We start from the raw sequence: 16,823 nt of genomic DNA, 5'->3' as shown, positions 1-16,823 counted from the left end.
CCCGCCTGTATTTTCCTCCTCCTTTTTCCCAGTCGCTCCCAGGCCCTCCGAGTTCGCTCCCCTCCCCTCCCCGCCCCCGAAGTTCCCAGAGTTGCCCGAGTTAAAGCGCCGCCGCTTCTCACCCCCCGAAGAAAAACCCATCCCGGACAACACGAGCAGCGGGCGCAGAGGCGACTGGCCTGCCTCTCCGCCCCTATGCCCAGTGTTCAAATGCAGCAGGCGCCCGAAGCTCTGGCCAAGAGTTCGGTGCACGCGGCTGCGCTCCCCCTCGCTCGGCACCGAGAGCCTTCCCCTCCCTCCTTTCACGTACTGCCTGCTTCAAGGCGAAGCGTCTCTCGCTCTGCAGAAACAGTGGCTTTTGCAAAGGCGGGAAAGGCGCAGTTGGGGGGAGGAAGGGGAGGGGCATCCGAAGGGGGGCAGCTCAGTCTGCTTGGCTCAAGGGATGGCCTGGCTCTGGACTTGGAAGGACGGGCTGGCTTCTCTTTCCTTTCCTTTCCGTGGGGTCATCGGGGAGTCGTTCTGCGAGCTTTCCCCAGCTAACGGAACAACAACCCCAAACTCTTCTTGTGTCTCTATTCCCTCCCCCCCACACACACACACACAAACCTTCCGCCTTTCCCTCGCCTCCCCCTCCCCCCCGCATGGGAAATGCCCCGTTGCAAATTAGACAGCAACCTGCTCGCAAGTGGCGCGCGCGTCTCGGTTTCTAAGCGGAAAGAAAGTAGTTGCCCGCATCCCCCACCCACTTTGGGGAGGGAACCCGCCTCGCCTGCCGATGAAGGACGAAGCCCCTTGGCGGGGGGGTGCAGAAAATGCCATGCAGCCCGAAGGCTGCCGCGATGGGGGGAAGGGGACGGCTGGCTAGGAAACCTCTCGGCTCTTGCAAGTCGGGTGGGCAAGCCAGGCCTGCAAAGCTCCCTGTGTATGACTACTCTGTGTGCCCCCTCCCAACCACTCATTCTTCCTTATTCCCCCACCCCCGCCTTGCCCCTCTTTGCCCAGGTCGGAGGTGGGTTTCCAGTCAGGTGCGCTGAGGCTGCTCGCCATGTCACGGTCCGGGGACAGGACGTCTACCTTCGACCCCAGCCATAGCGACAACCTGCTTCACGGCCTCAACCTGCTGTGGAGGAAGCAGCTCTTTTGCGACGTGACCCTGACGGCCCAAGGCCAGCAGTTCCATTGCCACAAGGCCGTGCTGGCCTCCTGCTCCCAATACTTCCGATCGCTCTTCTCCAGCACCGCGGCTGGAGGAGGCGGGGGAGGCGGCGGCGGCGGCGGGGGGAGCGGGCTTAATCACCCCTTGGGCGTTGGACCGGGAGCTCAGGACGGCCTGCTTCCGAAGGAGCAGCAGCAGCAGCAGGAGGAGCCCGGCACGCCCTCCTCCTCTCCGGAGGACAAGCTCTTGGCCAGCCCTAGGGCCATCAACAACCTGGTGTTGCAAGGCTGCTCGTCGATCGGACTGCGACTGGTGCTCGAGTACCTGTATACCGCCAACGTGACCCTCTCCTTGGATACGGTGGAGGAGGTCCTGTCGGTCAGCAAGATCCTGCACATCCCGCAGGTCACCAAGTTGTGCGTGCAGTTCCTCAACGACCAGATTTCCGTCCAGAATTACAAGCAAGTGTGCAAGATCGCAGCCTTACACGGCCTCGAAGAGACCAAGAAACTGGCCAACAAGTACCTTGTGGAGGACGTGCTGCTGCTCAACTTCGAGGAGATGCGCGCCCTGCTAGACTCATTGCCTCCCCCGGTAGAATCGGAGCTGGCGCTCTTCCAGATGTCCGTCCTGTGGCTGGAGCACGATCGGGAGACCCGCATGCAGTACGCCCCGGACCTCATGAAGCGCCTACGTTTTGCCCTTATCCCGGCTCCGGAGCTTGTTGAGCGAGTCCAGTCGGTGGATTTCATGCGTACGGACCCGGTCTGCCAGAAGCTACTTCTGGATGCCATGAACTACCACCTGATGCCTTTCAGGCAGCACTGCAGACAAAGTCTGGCCAGCAGGTAAAAGAAAGGGGGGGAGGTGGTGGAATTCAGCAGAAATCTAGTACTTCACAGGGCATTAACTAAGTGTATATGAAACAAAGTTCAAAAGTTGACATCAGCTGAAGCAGCTAAGGGGGTGCCTGAGAGGGATTTGCTGAGTAGAGTTTAAGGGCGGGGTGAATGTACTTCCCATAGGTATTGTAGGAAAATAGAAAACAGCCGAAAATCTATTCTGGCAAAAAAAACCAAAAACAGGTATATAACTTAGGTGGCAAAAAGGAACATCAGGGGCCAATTCATCGCCTTTGAAAATTGTAATTTATTATTTGGTGAGTCTGATTGTTGAAAGTTTGCAGGATTGGTCAGAATCTATTTCTGACAATACTGATTGTCAAAATGATCAAGGACTGTTGATCAAGGACCCTTATCTTAACGCAATGCTTTTAGAAAAAAGTTTCTGAAGAACAATCAAAATGATTACCAATGCGTTTCCCCCTCCCTTTTACTGGAAGAGATACTGTTTGGGTATTTGAAGAAAGAAAGTTATGGAGTCCTCCTCCTTCTAATTATAGGGCTTATTAATTTGGGGACAGGAGAATGAACTATTGGAGAAGATGTATAAAAAGAAGAGCCTGTTGAGAGCAAAGAGAGTATAAGTGAGGACACTCCTAGATAACATATTGTACTGTTCTTCGGGTTCTGTACTGTTAGATGGATTTAAAATGCCTTGTCCATCCAACTAATTTTAGAGGAGCCTGTGTGCAATACAGCAAGTAAGATTGGTAACAGGGGAAAGTGAAATGTGCTGGATAATTCAGCAGACATCTCTTAAAATACAATATGGGAAGAAAGGCAAGCAGCCATGCCTTGGTACCATTAGTTTTAAAACCCATTAGGAGCTCCCTGGGTCCTCTGGGCCTTTTCTGCTTAGAATTAAGTGTTTTGCTGGTTTGTTATCTGTGATCACAAAAATAACATACGCAGTGATGCCACATTAAATGTAAATATTATATTTAGTTATCAGAACATGCAATTAATTATGGTCTCTTACCTTTTTTCCAGTTTAACATTTTAAATTTTAAAAAGCAATTCAGAAATGGAGTAGATTTTAATGGTCGGAGTTTATATCTTACAATCAGATTATGTATATATTAATACTAGACATATTGTATTGAAAAAATTGAGTATCATGTCTATGACATCACAAGCATTTCCCTTTAAGGGAATAAAGCTGTGAATATGATATCAGAGTGGAAAGTGGCTCATACAAAAATTTAAATGGATAATTTAGGAAATAAATGTACAACATAAACAGAACACACACACACAAATTATGTTTTATATTAAGTAAACAAACTGAAAGTTTGCATATATCAAAACTTTTACATTTTTCTACACAAAGCAATACTTTCCGACCTAATGTATCAGAAAATAAATCGGATTTGTAGTATTTTGAAGTGTATTTTGTTGCTTTGCGTAGAAGAACTTATACAAAGTTTGTATGGCATTCAGTAAGTGATACCTGAAGAATTTCTCATGTTCCTTTCTTGAAGGCTTTTTAAAAATACCCAACTGCATTATGAACTATTAAGTATCTTGGGGGGTCAGCACTGTTACATTATCTCCGAGATGAAATAGCATTCCCATATGGTGGAAGATTGTGGTGCTTTCCTTAGTTTGAATTCTGTGCACCACTTGTGACACGATGGGTCTTTCCTTGAGGTGGATTTGGTTCAGTGCAAATACCTTCCAGCTTCATTGGTCCATATCATTTGAAGGATGTGACTTTGGAATGTTTACAAGTGTCAAAAATAGTGATAGTGGCCTTCCTTTGCTGTCATCTTATTTAATCCTGGGTGGAACCTACTATCCAGTTTTCTGGACAGTAGCCCCATTAAATTCAGTGAGGTTTGTTTTCAAGAAAACACACGTAGGTTTGCATTGTATTACCTTTTATATCTAAAAACATACTCAGATTTGGATATAGAACAATGTTGGACATATTTAGAATATTAAATGAAAGAAATTACTCTCATATGAAAAACAATGTTATCTGATTAACTCTGTTTTTCTGATCTTATCTTAATGGTAATATTATTCAGCTTTATCACTTAGATTGCTAATAGGCCTAACCACACTATTGTGCTGAATTATCACACATATATAAAAAGAATAAAGATCAGATCAAGTACCTTAAGAAACGAAAAAGTACATATACACTAAAAGTGTAAGTGTAAGATTTATGCCATATGATTTTGTAAAAGCTGTGATTGAACAACCAAGACCCATTTTAGATACTCAATGAAAAACTGGGACATAAATATTTAAAAATAAAATGCTCTTAATATGTAGCATTAAACAGAAGAAATATTTTAGAAGATATGCAAATATCAGATATACGGTTTTAATTTTTTAAGGAAGTTATGAAAGTAAAATAAATTAAGATAAATGAACTCAGTGAATGGTTTTTAGGTACCTTTATTGATTTCTGGAGGAAATAATGACATTGTAAATTATCATGACAAAAAATGCAAGCATTGGGAAGTAATACACAAATCTGATGCTTTCCCACCTTGTGATAGTTTTGGGTACTGAGAGATAAACAATGGAATGCCATAAGTAACTTCTTGCTGTTCAAGAGTGAAGAAACAGAATTAATACATCTACTCTTAAATTAACATTTAATAAAAACCCTTATTTCCTTTAATAAGGCTGTCTCAGGCCTTCAACATATTTAGTAATCATATTCCTTATTTGCTTAAAATAATACCATTGTTCCCCAAACCCTACTTATGTAGTACAGTACATAGTACATAGTTGCTTTGGGATTTGTAGTAATTATCTATTTTAAACTGTTATAAAAGAAAGCAAAACTAAATAGCAAAAATGTAAAAACACCTGTAGTACAATGCTGATATTTTTGATAATGATCTTTATTAAACTGACATTTAATTTGAAGCATGGGACCATCATTAAAATTTCTTTCATTTCAAAATTATTAAGATTATAGTTCTGAGTTTCAGACTTAGAATAAAATAACTTCTTTGACACTACATTAATATGTATGTGGGTTCTACAACCTATTTAACAGCAAAACAAAATGAAATTAAACCTCTACATTTTGAATAAGGTGAAATTGAAAAAATCTAGCTCAGGTTTTAATCCCTGAAATTAACAGGAATTCATTCTAAAAATACTTAAGGAAATTGCAACTCTGTAAAGTACTAGGTGTTCTGTATTCGGTTGGTAAAGAGTTAACTTTTAATTATATGTACATTTCATTCTCATTATTTAAAAGTTTGAAATTAGAATTTTTTAAAAAAATGATGTTTTTGTATGCTTACATTCAAATGCTGTAATTATAGTTGTAGGCAGGGTGGACCAGTTCCAATAATAGAAAGCTGGAATGTGTCTTTGCCCTTCACTGTCTGTATTCAAACTCTTAAGACCATCCTGGAAAATACTGCTCTGGATGTTTTCTGTTGAAGATCTTGAGCTTTCAATTATTCTCCCCAGGGTGGCATGTCTAGTGCCTGTAACCTTTTTAACTTAAAGTTTTGTGTTCCTTTTAATTCTAGCGTGTTCATGTTTTGTACTTGATTTTACCTTACATTTTTTAAAGCTAATATTATCACCAGTTTAGTTTGATTCTAACTAATCATTTAAATGCTAATGTTTTAAGGCTTATACGTGTGTTTTATAAAGCTATTTTTGTTTTTGTTTGGAGTCATTCTATGCTATTTTCAATATGGCTTTTTAAATTATTTACATATACTATTTTAGGAACATTTCTAACCATAAACTGGAGAATGAATTCAGTTGAAATTAGTATGGTACAAATAGAACCTATCACAAGATAAGTACTGTGATGCATGTCTGATTTACCCTTTGTTCTTGATTCAGTAAGTGCTAACAGCCTTGCTTCTGCACACTGATCTTGCTGGTTGAAGTGAAAATCTGATTTTATGGTTGCAATTTTGAAAATGGCAGTTTTATAAGTTTTCCTTTAGCCAGAAAGAACTTGTTTGAGAAAAGGGGTTCTGAAGAAATGCCTTGCTATGTTAGAACTATGTGAAGGATTGCTTAAATTGTGTTTTGTTGAATGCCCACCCTGCCCCTTCAAAAAGATTTATTTAGGATAAATTGCTCTAGGAACTACAGACAGCAGACAAATGATGTCACTGTATGATTGACATCATTATGACTTCTGCTGAACACCTATGTTCAGAAAATATGAAAAAGCATAACTACATTTTTATCCCTTTAGTGGGAGTTGGGAACTAGTCAATCCATTCAGCTTCAGGCTGCTTTCATTTACTGACACAATAAACATAGCACACTTGTGCAGAGTGGACTTTAAAGCAAATTTTTTCATGGTCAGTTTATTGCAAGCAGCATACCCTCATTTGTAAGTATTAAGTTAAGCTCACTATGTAAATAGAAGCATTTTTAGATCTTTAGAATCCAAACAGTATCTCTTCTTACTGAATATGCAATAGCCTGTATTAACTGTGCCAAAAAAAATTGATTTGAATATAGATCTGTTTTCTATGAAGAAATTCTAAGACAAATACCTGCATTTTGAGAATATGTTACAACTTTGCCCAAAGAGATTATACACTATAATTTTTCTTAGAAACTTCTTACTTGGGGTCTTTACCTGCCAAGTTATCATAGTCATCGTGATCTCAATCCTGCTTCAGTGACAATCTTCTTCAATCCATTTTCATTGCATTATACATTTGCTGCCAACCAATCTGGAGTATGAGAACATAGTATAATATCATCTATTCTATTCTATTCTATTCTATTCTATTCTATTCTATTCTATTCTATTCTATTCTATTCTATCTACAGTTAATATAATCTTAATGATTAATTTTGGCCATGTCCTATTATTTCCCTAGCATACAATTATGGATATTGTTATATTTATTACTAGTTAAAGAATATATGTATTCACTTATTTATTAAAATTATTACATTTATCTGTCACACATAGTGTATATATTCCATTCTTCTGCCAGAAGGATTGGCATTAGGTGTGAAATCATTCTATTTTATCTTCTCTGCTTTGAATTCACTAGATTAGATTGAAATGAATGGGAATATTCTATGATCAACTTGTAACAGTATGTCTGGTTATGATTTGAACCTAAGTCTCAATTGAAAAATGTATCCATTCATAGCATTTAGGTCAATTTACTTCTCATCTCACAAGAAATGCTGGTCTCCAGTTACTGAATATTTTGTTTTGAAGTAAACAAATGTGTTTAATGTTGTTTTATACATGCAAAAATGTTTTTTTAAGGATATGTCTTGTATTTGGTTGGAAGCTGTACTTATCTATAGTTCAATATGATTTAATTGTTATATCAATCACATGAGAAATACCTAAAATACAAGTAAGCAGTATAAAAATGTATTTAATTTATTTTTTCTCTTGGGCAGCAACCCTGCACACTGGGATTTACTGGGATTTAAGCAATTTAACTGTAGAGGATTGCAGAGGTACTGAATAGTGATTTAAATCAAAGTATCCTGCTGAGTAATAGAGGGTCAATCTACTACCTGCTGTTTTTGAGCTTAATAAAATAAATATTGGCCTGTGGTTGCCATTTCTTCATCTTCTAGGTAAATTTCCAAATCTGAAGTTGTTTGCTTTTCCTAAATCCTTTTTCCAAAGAGCCACTTTTCTTTGGCATTATTGTTTGAGTTCTCTGTAGAAAGCCTGATACATGATATGTTTCTATCACACTGGCATGAATAATTCCTAACTTTAAAATAGTATCATTATTTATATTTGGCAAAAATGAATCAGATTGAGTTATTCTGACAAATAATCAAATATGCAACAATATGCTGTAGGTGAGTGTTTCCTAAAGGAAAGTTATTAGCTGTTTATCAAATTATAATATTCTAACAAAATTTGTTTTAAAAAAATCTTGTCCTCAGCTTTATGAATCTGATTAAATTGCCACCCTGGAATGCTTTCAGGAAGATCATGGTTCCCAAGATTTCATTGAACATAGTATAGCTGTGTCATTTCAAGGGATATAACTGATTTAGCACAAATAAACCCTGCCAAGATTAACAGAAGCAGACTGATTGGGGGGTGTCTGGAGAAAGTAATGGCTGAGAAAGAAGACACACACAGACATACCCGCACCTCTGAAAACTCTTGTCTTAAAAGAAATCTCTGAGAAAATATTGTCTGACTTAATAAAGGAACAACTATAGGTGGAAGGTTAAATTTAGCAAAAGATTCAGAATACAACATTTGCAATGTTTGGATTTTGTAAAATAAAAAAGATAATCACCATATAATCAAATATTTGATAACTCCATATAGCTAGGCCCCAAATTTGAATGTAGTGAGGATCCAGGGTGGCACCAAGTAGTTATGAGGGTAGTTAGGCACATTTTTGAAGTGACAGACAGAATGAGATATGACATTAATTATCTAGCTTTTCAAGGAAAGGGAATGTTGACAGTGTGGTGCCTGTCCCTTCTTCTAATCCACCTGCCTCTCCCCTGGTCTCTCTATTTCTTGCCTTTAGTGAATGCCAATTCTGCTTATAATAAGATATTTATCCTTCATAGATTAGTTGGAAGGAGGCATAACTCTGAACTGATTGAGTGAAAGGTGATAGATGTAATCCTATCTATGATTTGTCACCAATTCTAAAGTCAAGGTAGATGGTAGTGATGATCTACATTAGTCCTTTTTTGTGTGCCTTTGAATTAGCTTTTTAACTAAAGGCAGTTGCCTGGACTAATCCCTGCAGTTTTCTTGGCAAGTTTTTTCAGAAGATGTTTCTCCTTCCTAGAACTGAGTGAGAATGACTAACCTGAGGTGACCTGCTAATTCAAATGCTGAGAATTAACAGATATAATTGAACCGTAATTTAAAATCTGGTAGATTCGCCTCTGTCCAGGAGTGCAATATTATCTTCTTCTCAATGGGTCCATATGTGATTTAAGCAAAGTTCTCAAGTAATGGATAAATTCCCAAATTTTGGAATGCAATTTAACAAGATACTGACATCTGCACTTGGAGCAGTAGCAAGGAGCCAGTAATAGAAGTCTTCTCCATGGTTGCTACCACTAGGCTGTGATAGCTACTACTAGGGTGTGACATTTAATGCTATATAAGAATGACAGGCTGAGTGACCTGAATTGGCCACAATGCACTGCCTCAGCCTTTGGGGCTAGAGCCATCTAGCACCAGTTGCCTTCTGAAGCTCTCTTTCCTTCAAGGATAGGATTCACCAGCACATGTATTTGCTTCCCTTTGTTGAAATTTCATGCCAGACTATAAATAGGCAGTTCAGTTGGCAGTGATTAGAAAGGAACAAGCTCTATATGGGGGTGAGGGGTGATGGGGAGCAGAGGGCTCACCTCTTTCCCTCATATTGTTAATCATGTAAATGAAATTACTGAGTGACATCATGTATTGTTTCAAGATTGAGATATCATCAATACCCAGTTCTTTGCTTCTATTCTGGGCTGGATAGAAGATTCAGTAAATGCCCTCACCTGGGGCATAGAAGCACTAAGGGGATTGGATAGGACAAAACAATTTGCAACTGAATCACAGCAAGACAAAGTAACATGGTTAATCCTTATGCTGTTTCTGGATGTAATCATTTTCCCTCATGTCTATGACATGAGCGTTTCATGAATTCAGAGCACCTACTTAATCAACAATAGAGACTGTGGCTCATGGGCTTTTTGGACCAGGAGGTGCTAGAAACAGTTACACGTGACTTTGTCTTGAGACTTGAATATTTCAATTGCACTATTTGGGGCTCTCTGTGAAAGACTACCTTTAGCGGGTACAGGTGGTTAATGAAAGTCACTTTAGCAGTTCTCCTGTGGCTGGTTATCCAATGGTTACCAATTTGTTTCTGAGTACAATTCAAGTGAGTACTTGAGTACTAAGTACAATTCAAAGTGCTTTTTTTGACCTACAAAAGGCTATTTAGTTTGAGTCCAGATTATTTAAGGGACTATCACTTTCAGATAGAATCTATGTGCCCTGTTTGAACAGCAGAGGAAGGGCTTATTTGGTGCTATTTAGATTTTAAGGCACAGCCTGGAAACTTTCAGTGATGCCCTTGTATCTTTGGAACATGCTACCTCTTATCCTCCTGATCCAAATGGCCCGCACACTTTTATTATTTCACAAACAGGTAAACACCTGTCTGTTTCATCAAACCATTGAGAATTAAAATTTCAGTTACATCCAGCTGTTTTAATTTTATTTTAATGATTGATTTTTAAAAAAACATTTAATTGCCAGTAATTTTCTTAGTGGCCTCCATTATTTGTAACTTGCTTACCTTGGAGTTTCATACAGTATCTTCTTTCCTAAACTATTCTAATCTACTTCTAACTCAAATTAATTTTATATGGGCATTTGGGGGTGAGATGATTAGTTTTAATGTTTTGCTTTATATACAACTACTTTGTTTTGTACTGCCCAGTGTCTTTTGATTTGGGTGATTGGCCAGACAATAATCTGGAGACTCAAAAGATTTATAAAGAAATGAGGTGGCTAAAATTAATAACGACAAAACAAAGAATACCAGTCTCAATTCTGAACATTTGCATATAAAATACCACTCACAAATGTAAATGATAAGAATTAGGATAGTTAATTATTTCTTGACAAACTATTAAGGGAGGTGCATTGAAAACCAAAAAGGAAATTAATATATAGCTATGAAATTCTATTCATAGCAGAGTAGGAAACAATAGGGTTGAAGAAAACCAAGTGTTACGTGGCAATTCATTTAAACAGGGCAGAAATCTGAAGTCCAATTTAGCTGAATGAGCAGGAGGACTTCCAAATGAAGCAGGGTTAAACTTACACATTTTGAAGTGAATGAAGTAATGCGTATTATCATCTAAAGAGTATCTCCAATTAAGTCTTTAGCCTAAGATTATCTTTTTGTATCTCTTCTCATTAGATTTGGATTAGTAGCATCTGGGGAATATCAAATTGGTGGGAAAGCATGTTATATCTAGAATGAGGTGGAATATAGGGAAATAAGATCAAAATAGTTAAACATGTTACAATTTAATACAATTTAATAAAAACAACTTGTCCCAGAAGATGATTTGATGAAATCAACCATGAGAACTGTTGCTTTGTCCTGGGAATTTCAGGTTCATCAAAGAAAGATAAAGTAAACAATAAATTAGACTGTGGCCATCAAGGAGATTTTGTACAAACAAAATTACAAGAAAACAAATGAGACCTCTGTAATGGATAGAAAAACATTTTCAGGTACCAGAAAAAAATGATTTTAAAGCAGCAGATTATTTGATATAATTGAACTTTATCCAGAAATAGAAATAGGAATTTGAATGTATTTTAAACTTTGGGGTGATCCTGGGAAAATCCTTTCACTAACACAACACTCAAATGTGTTCTGGGTTTACAGTCTGTTACATTTCTTTGAAATTTGGTTCTTTTCTCCTTAATGTAGTTGCTATACTGGCTGTGTATGTGTGTGTGTGCGCGTGTGCACATATGTGTGTAAATGATACCAATGCTTTCTGTATAATACATTATTTGTGTCATTATAGCTTTTGGTTCCTCACTTTTTGTTTATCACCATTATAGCTGTCAAAGTGCGATACTTTAAAAGATGAACCTTCTACCTGTGATTGCACAAGCTTGGATGTGTTTTTAGAATGACTGCTACAGCAATAATTAATTCAGTTTAACCTAATAGAATGAATACCTCGATTTCTTACATACGCACAGCAATTTTCATTTTCTACAGCTCTAACACGTTTTGGAAAAATGAACTTTTTAAAGTAAATATGGATGGTAGAAAATTATTTACTTTTAAAAATAAAGTTATGCTTTACTTTAAACATAAGTTTTTTCTTCATCAGGCCCTGGCAAACATAAAAACACTTCATGTAAATCATTTGGCTATTCAGAATGTTTTATTTGTTATATCTGTTCATTTGATGTCAATATTGCTTTTCCAAGCACACATAGCTTCTGATCAGAAGCACCAAATCATACAAACAATATTACCCCTGAAAGGACCTAATGGCAAAGACTGCAACGATGACACCATCAAAGCAAACCTCTTTAACACGTTCTTTGGCTCAGTATTTGTAAACAGCAATGGATCAAGCCCAGTACTTCCTAGTCAAACCACAGACAACTACAATGATCTAATACATATCGATTTTACAGAAGACATTGTTGAAAAAGCACTGCGCAATCTAAAACCATCTCTATCTATTGGACCAGACAGAATACGTGCCTACTTCTTAAAAAAGCTATCCACTGCCATAGCAGAACCTCTAAGCTCCTTGCCAAACCTATGGTCACTAGCCACGGTCATCCCCATCTTCAAAAAGGGAGACCCCAGCCTAGTTGAAAATTACAGACCAATCTCCTTATGCTGTGTCACCTGTAAAGTCATGGAATCAATTACTAACCAAACCATTATCCTCCACTTAGACACAAATAACCTATTCTCTAATAAAAAATTTGGTTTCAGAAAAAAACTATCCTGTAATCTGCAACTCTTACACTGCAAAAACATATGGACTACACAACTTGATCAGGGCAAAGCAATAGACACAACCTACATAGACTTCTGTAAAGCCTTTGATTCAGTGGTACACGACAAACTACTACTAAAACTAAAATCTTATGGTATCTCTGGACACCTATATAACTGGATAGAAGCATTCCTGTAAAACAGACAACAAATGGTCAAAATTGGGAGAGTCCTATCAAATTCTGTACCTGTCAACAGTGGTGTCCCCCAAGGCAGTGTTTTAGAACCAACTCTCTTTATACTCTACATAAATGACCTCTGTGATCATATTAAGAGCAACTGCGTTCTCTTCGCTGATGATGTAAAGCTATTCAACACCACAGAAACCCTCCAAAAAGACCTTGACTATGTATCAAAATGGTCAATCAAATGGCAACTTCAAATCTCAACAAATAAATGCTCTGTCTTACGTATTGGCAAAAAAAATCAGAAAATAAAATACAAGCTAAATAGTCAAGACCTTGTTGAGGATCCAAACTCTGTCAAGGACCTTGGAGTATTCATCTCTAATGATTTAAGTGCTAGAGCTCACTGTAACTACAAAGCCAAAAAGGCATTATGAGTTGTTAATCTAATCCTATGTAGCTTCCTCTCTGGTAATATCACACTACTAACTAGACCATACAAAACATTTGCTAGACCTATACTCGAATACAGCTCATCAGTCTGGAACCCATATCATGTATCTGATAAGTGCTAGACCCACTGTAACTACATAGCCAAAAAGGCATTAAGAGTTGTTAACCTAATCCTACGTAGCTTTTTCTCTGGTAATATCACACTACTGACTAGAGCATACAAAACATTTGCTAGACCAATACTCGAATACAGCTCATCAGTCTGGAACCCACATTATGTATCTGATATTAGCACAGTTGAAAAAGTCCAGAAATATTTCACAAGAAGAGTTCTCTGCTCCTCTACTCATTGCAGAATACCTTATGCCACCAGACTTGAAACTCTAGACCTAGAAAATCTAGAACTACACCGCCTTCTGTCTGATCTAAATATAGTATATAAAATCTTACATCGCAATGTCCTACCTGCAAATGAATACTTCAGCTTCAATAATAACAATACAAGAGCACACAATAGATACAAACTCAATGTTAACCACACCAAACTTGATTGCAGGAAATACGACTTTAGCAACTGAGTGATCAATGTCTGGAATACTCTACCTGACTCTGTGGTTTCTTCCCCAAACCCCAAAAACTTTAACCTTAGAATGTCTACTGTTGACCTCACCCCCTTCCTAAGAGGCCTGTAGGGGGCGTGCATAAGTGCACCAATTGTGGCTACCGTCCCTGTCCTATTGTTTCTTTTTATTTTTCCTATAAGTATCTATCTCATGTATTCAAAACTATGTTTATTCTTATACCTGTATCTTGTAAGCGATTGACAAATCAAATAAATATAAATAAATAAATATTTCCATGTTAGCAGACTGAAGGCAGTACAACAGTTCCAAAACAATTGCCCTCAGGATTGTCTTTATGATATTGCCAAATACGTTGAGATATTTGTACTCTTGGTAAGATTTATACTTCTGCATTCAGTTTTATGTTTGATCTGCCTGTTTGAAATCTCACCTAAGCTTTCAGTTAAAATAACTAAGCCTCAGGCTTAAAGAAAAATCCAAAGCCATAAAACAAGTTGGCAGACTTGAATGGGAAGGCATGGTAGTAATTAGTAAGATTTTTTTTTCCTATGCAGAGCTAGTAGTTGTGTATTTTGTCACTTGTGCATAGATGGCCTTCTTTACACTGCAAATGTATCTTCTTCTCTCTTTTTAATTAAAAACAACTATTACTTCATTACATTACACCTGAACAGAAAACAGTTAGATAGATGATAGATAGATAGATAGATAGATAGATAGATAGATAGATAGATGATAGATAGATAGATAGATAGATAGATAGATAGATAGATAGATGATAGGTAGGTAGGTAGATAGAAATTTCTAGGCAACTCTTCATATTATTGTATATGAAACACATATTAATGTAATTGATTTATGGCTTAATACATGCTAGTTGCAAAATTTGAAAATCTTTAATTTGAAGTTTCAGAGTTTCCATCACTCCATAATTCAATACCATTTTATACATCCCTTATTTGCAGGGAGTATTGTCATCATCCATTCAGGAGAGACTTGTAGCTTATTATGGATTTTCAACAAACATTTATACAGGATGTCTTCATTTCCAAATGTATGTACCATACACACGCAAATTCTCCCTCCCTCTCTCTTGAACACACACACTATCTACAGTTCTAATGAGAGAAATAGGGTAGGTTTTGCCATAATTATTTCAGTAATAATTGATTCAACCATCAGTGGTATGAGAGTTACAACAGTAGTAATTACCAAAGAAAAGCAACACGTTGTAAGAATGTATGCCACATTTTAAAATATACACACTGCTGTTTAAATGATTCATTGGAATAGTCTATCTTGCACCATCATTTAACAAGGCTATTCTGATACACAAGATACCTTTTAATAATTCATTAAGGTAACCATTTTTTTCAGGTTTCTGATTGAGCCTGAAGAAAGATACCACTGTTGTAAACATACATTAAATTTAATGAATGGCTGTGACTAGCTAGTTTTTATTTATGTTTACTTTGTTGGCATAATAATTTGGGATTACTAAAGTCCATTCGTGTCCAAAAGTTATTGTAATTAATTATTTTTGTAAGGAAGATATAACTAATTTCTTCGTTGTAAAGTGTATCATAATTAATTTCTATAATGCATTGCCGATAGAATGAAGAGTACTGATTATTTCCTTATGCCTCTTCTTGAATTTATAGGTAAAAGTCCTTTGAAAGAATATCTTGAATAAAGATGACTAAGCTTGTTACTTCAAGATGTACCAGTTGAATACAGTTTTAAATACCTATCCTAAGCTGGGGTCTTCTAGGTGTGCTGGAGACAGAGTTGGCTATTGGAAGCTGTAGTTCAACACATCTGATAGGTCTTAGGCTGGGAACAGTTACTATAGAGCTTACTTTATAGCGTTATTGTCAAAGATTCACCAGTGAATTTTATCAATGCATTCAACAGAATTTTAATCCAGTAAGCTTTTTCTTACAAGTTCCCAGAATAATCTACCCTTATCTACCCTTATATCCATGTTATGACATATATGCAAAATATTTTCTGAATAAAATAGCTCACAGTCATTCCAAGCTATCAGATACATTGGCTACAGTGTAGATGTCATTTCCCTCCCTTAAGTTGCTTTGATTGTTTTTGCTTTGATTTATTTCAATTACTTAAAGATGGAGGAAAGATTGTGTGCAGCCTTCTGCTTATATTACCCTTGTCCTTTTTGGCAGATTATATATATCTTATATGGAGAAATGGCTGGAAACATTGATTTGGGTGATAAGGACTGACTTACTGAAAAAGGAAAGTATGAAATTGTTCTTAAAATTCTTGAAGTTGGATAATGCTTAGACATTAATTTGATGTATTTGTTAAGGCGCTGGCCTAGAAACCAGGGGACTGAGTTCTAGTCCCACTGCAGGCATGAAAACCAGCTGGATAACTTTGAGCCAATCTCAATCTCTCAGTCCAATTTACCCAATAGGTTGCTGTTGCGGAGAAAAAGAGGAAGAGGAATAAGTATTATGAATGTTTGCCATCTTGAGTTACTTACAGAGTAATAAGGGCAGGATAAAAAATCTAATAAATAAATAAATACACACACACACACACAAACATACATTCCTGATATTCTTGGAAGGCATATATTAATAAAACTTTTTTGGTTTGGCTTTAGGCATGGCTTTGGATCAAAATATATTTAGTTGTTCTGATGAACAATAAAAGTTGAGAGAACAGAGAAAATAAGACTCATTCTTGCTGAAAGCATTTAATTTTAGTGGCTTATAATAGCTTCTTGAGCTACAGTTAGGATAGGAGTCATAAGCGCTGGCATAGCAAAAACATATGGCAACTATTCCATCTCCCTACCCATATTTAATATTAATATTTAATTAAAGATCATAAGTGATCTGAGGATAACGTCTATATGAAGCTTGCCAGTGTGTTAAGGATTTTAACTGCATTGCTGATTAAATTCTTTTCATCTTTTAAATTTAGTTGACTGACTCAACCTGCACGTCTTTGCTGTGATTTAACTGAAGATAGTCTTTATGGGTGCTGACTATTCTGTTAATCTATGTTACAGTTAATTATATTTTCTAACGGTAGCCTTTTAT

The 16,823-nt window shown here is 37.3% G+C and overlaps 1 protein-coding gene across 1 annotated transcript in view; it reads left to right on the top strand.

Annotated features, from left to right (window-relative positions):
* The first annotated feature begins 709 nt into the window (after window positions 1-709).
* Window positions 710-16,823, top strand: part of KLHL14 (kelch like family member 14) — a 78,278-nt gene continuing 62,164 nt past the window's right edge. Inside the window, exon 1 of the mRNA XM_026670290.2 lies at window positions 710-2,004. Coding sequence (XP_026526075.1) covers window positions 1,046-2,004 — 959 coding nt within the window. The 5' untranslated portion in view covers window positions 710-1,045. The remainder of the gene's footprint in view (window positions 2,005-16,823) is intronic.

This window comes from Notechis scutatus, chromosome 3, assembly GCF_049901735.1.
Source record: "Notechis scutatus isolate UNSWTSFEM ecotype Mainland chromosome 3, rNotScu1.2, whole genome shotgun sequence".
Classification (NCBI taxonomy): domain Eukaryota; kingdom Metazoa; phylum Chordata; class Lepidosauria; order Squamata; family Elapidae; genus Notechis; species Notechis scutatus.
The sequence above is the reverse complement of the archived record's forward strand: the minus strand, read 5'-3'. Positions and strand labels throughout refer to the sequence as shown.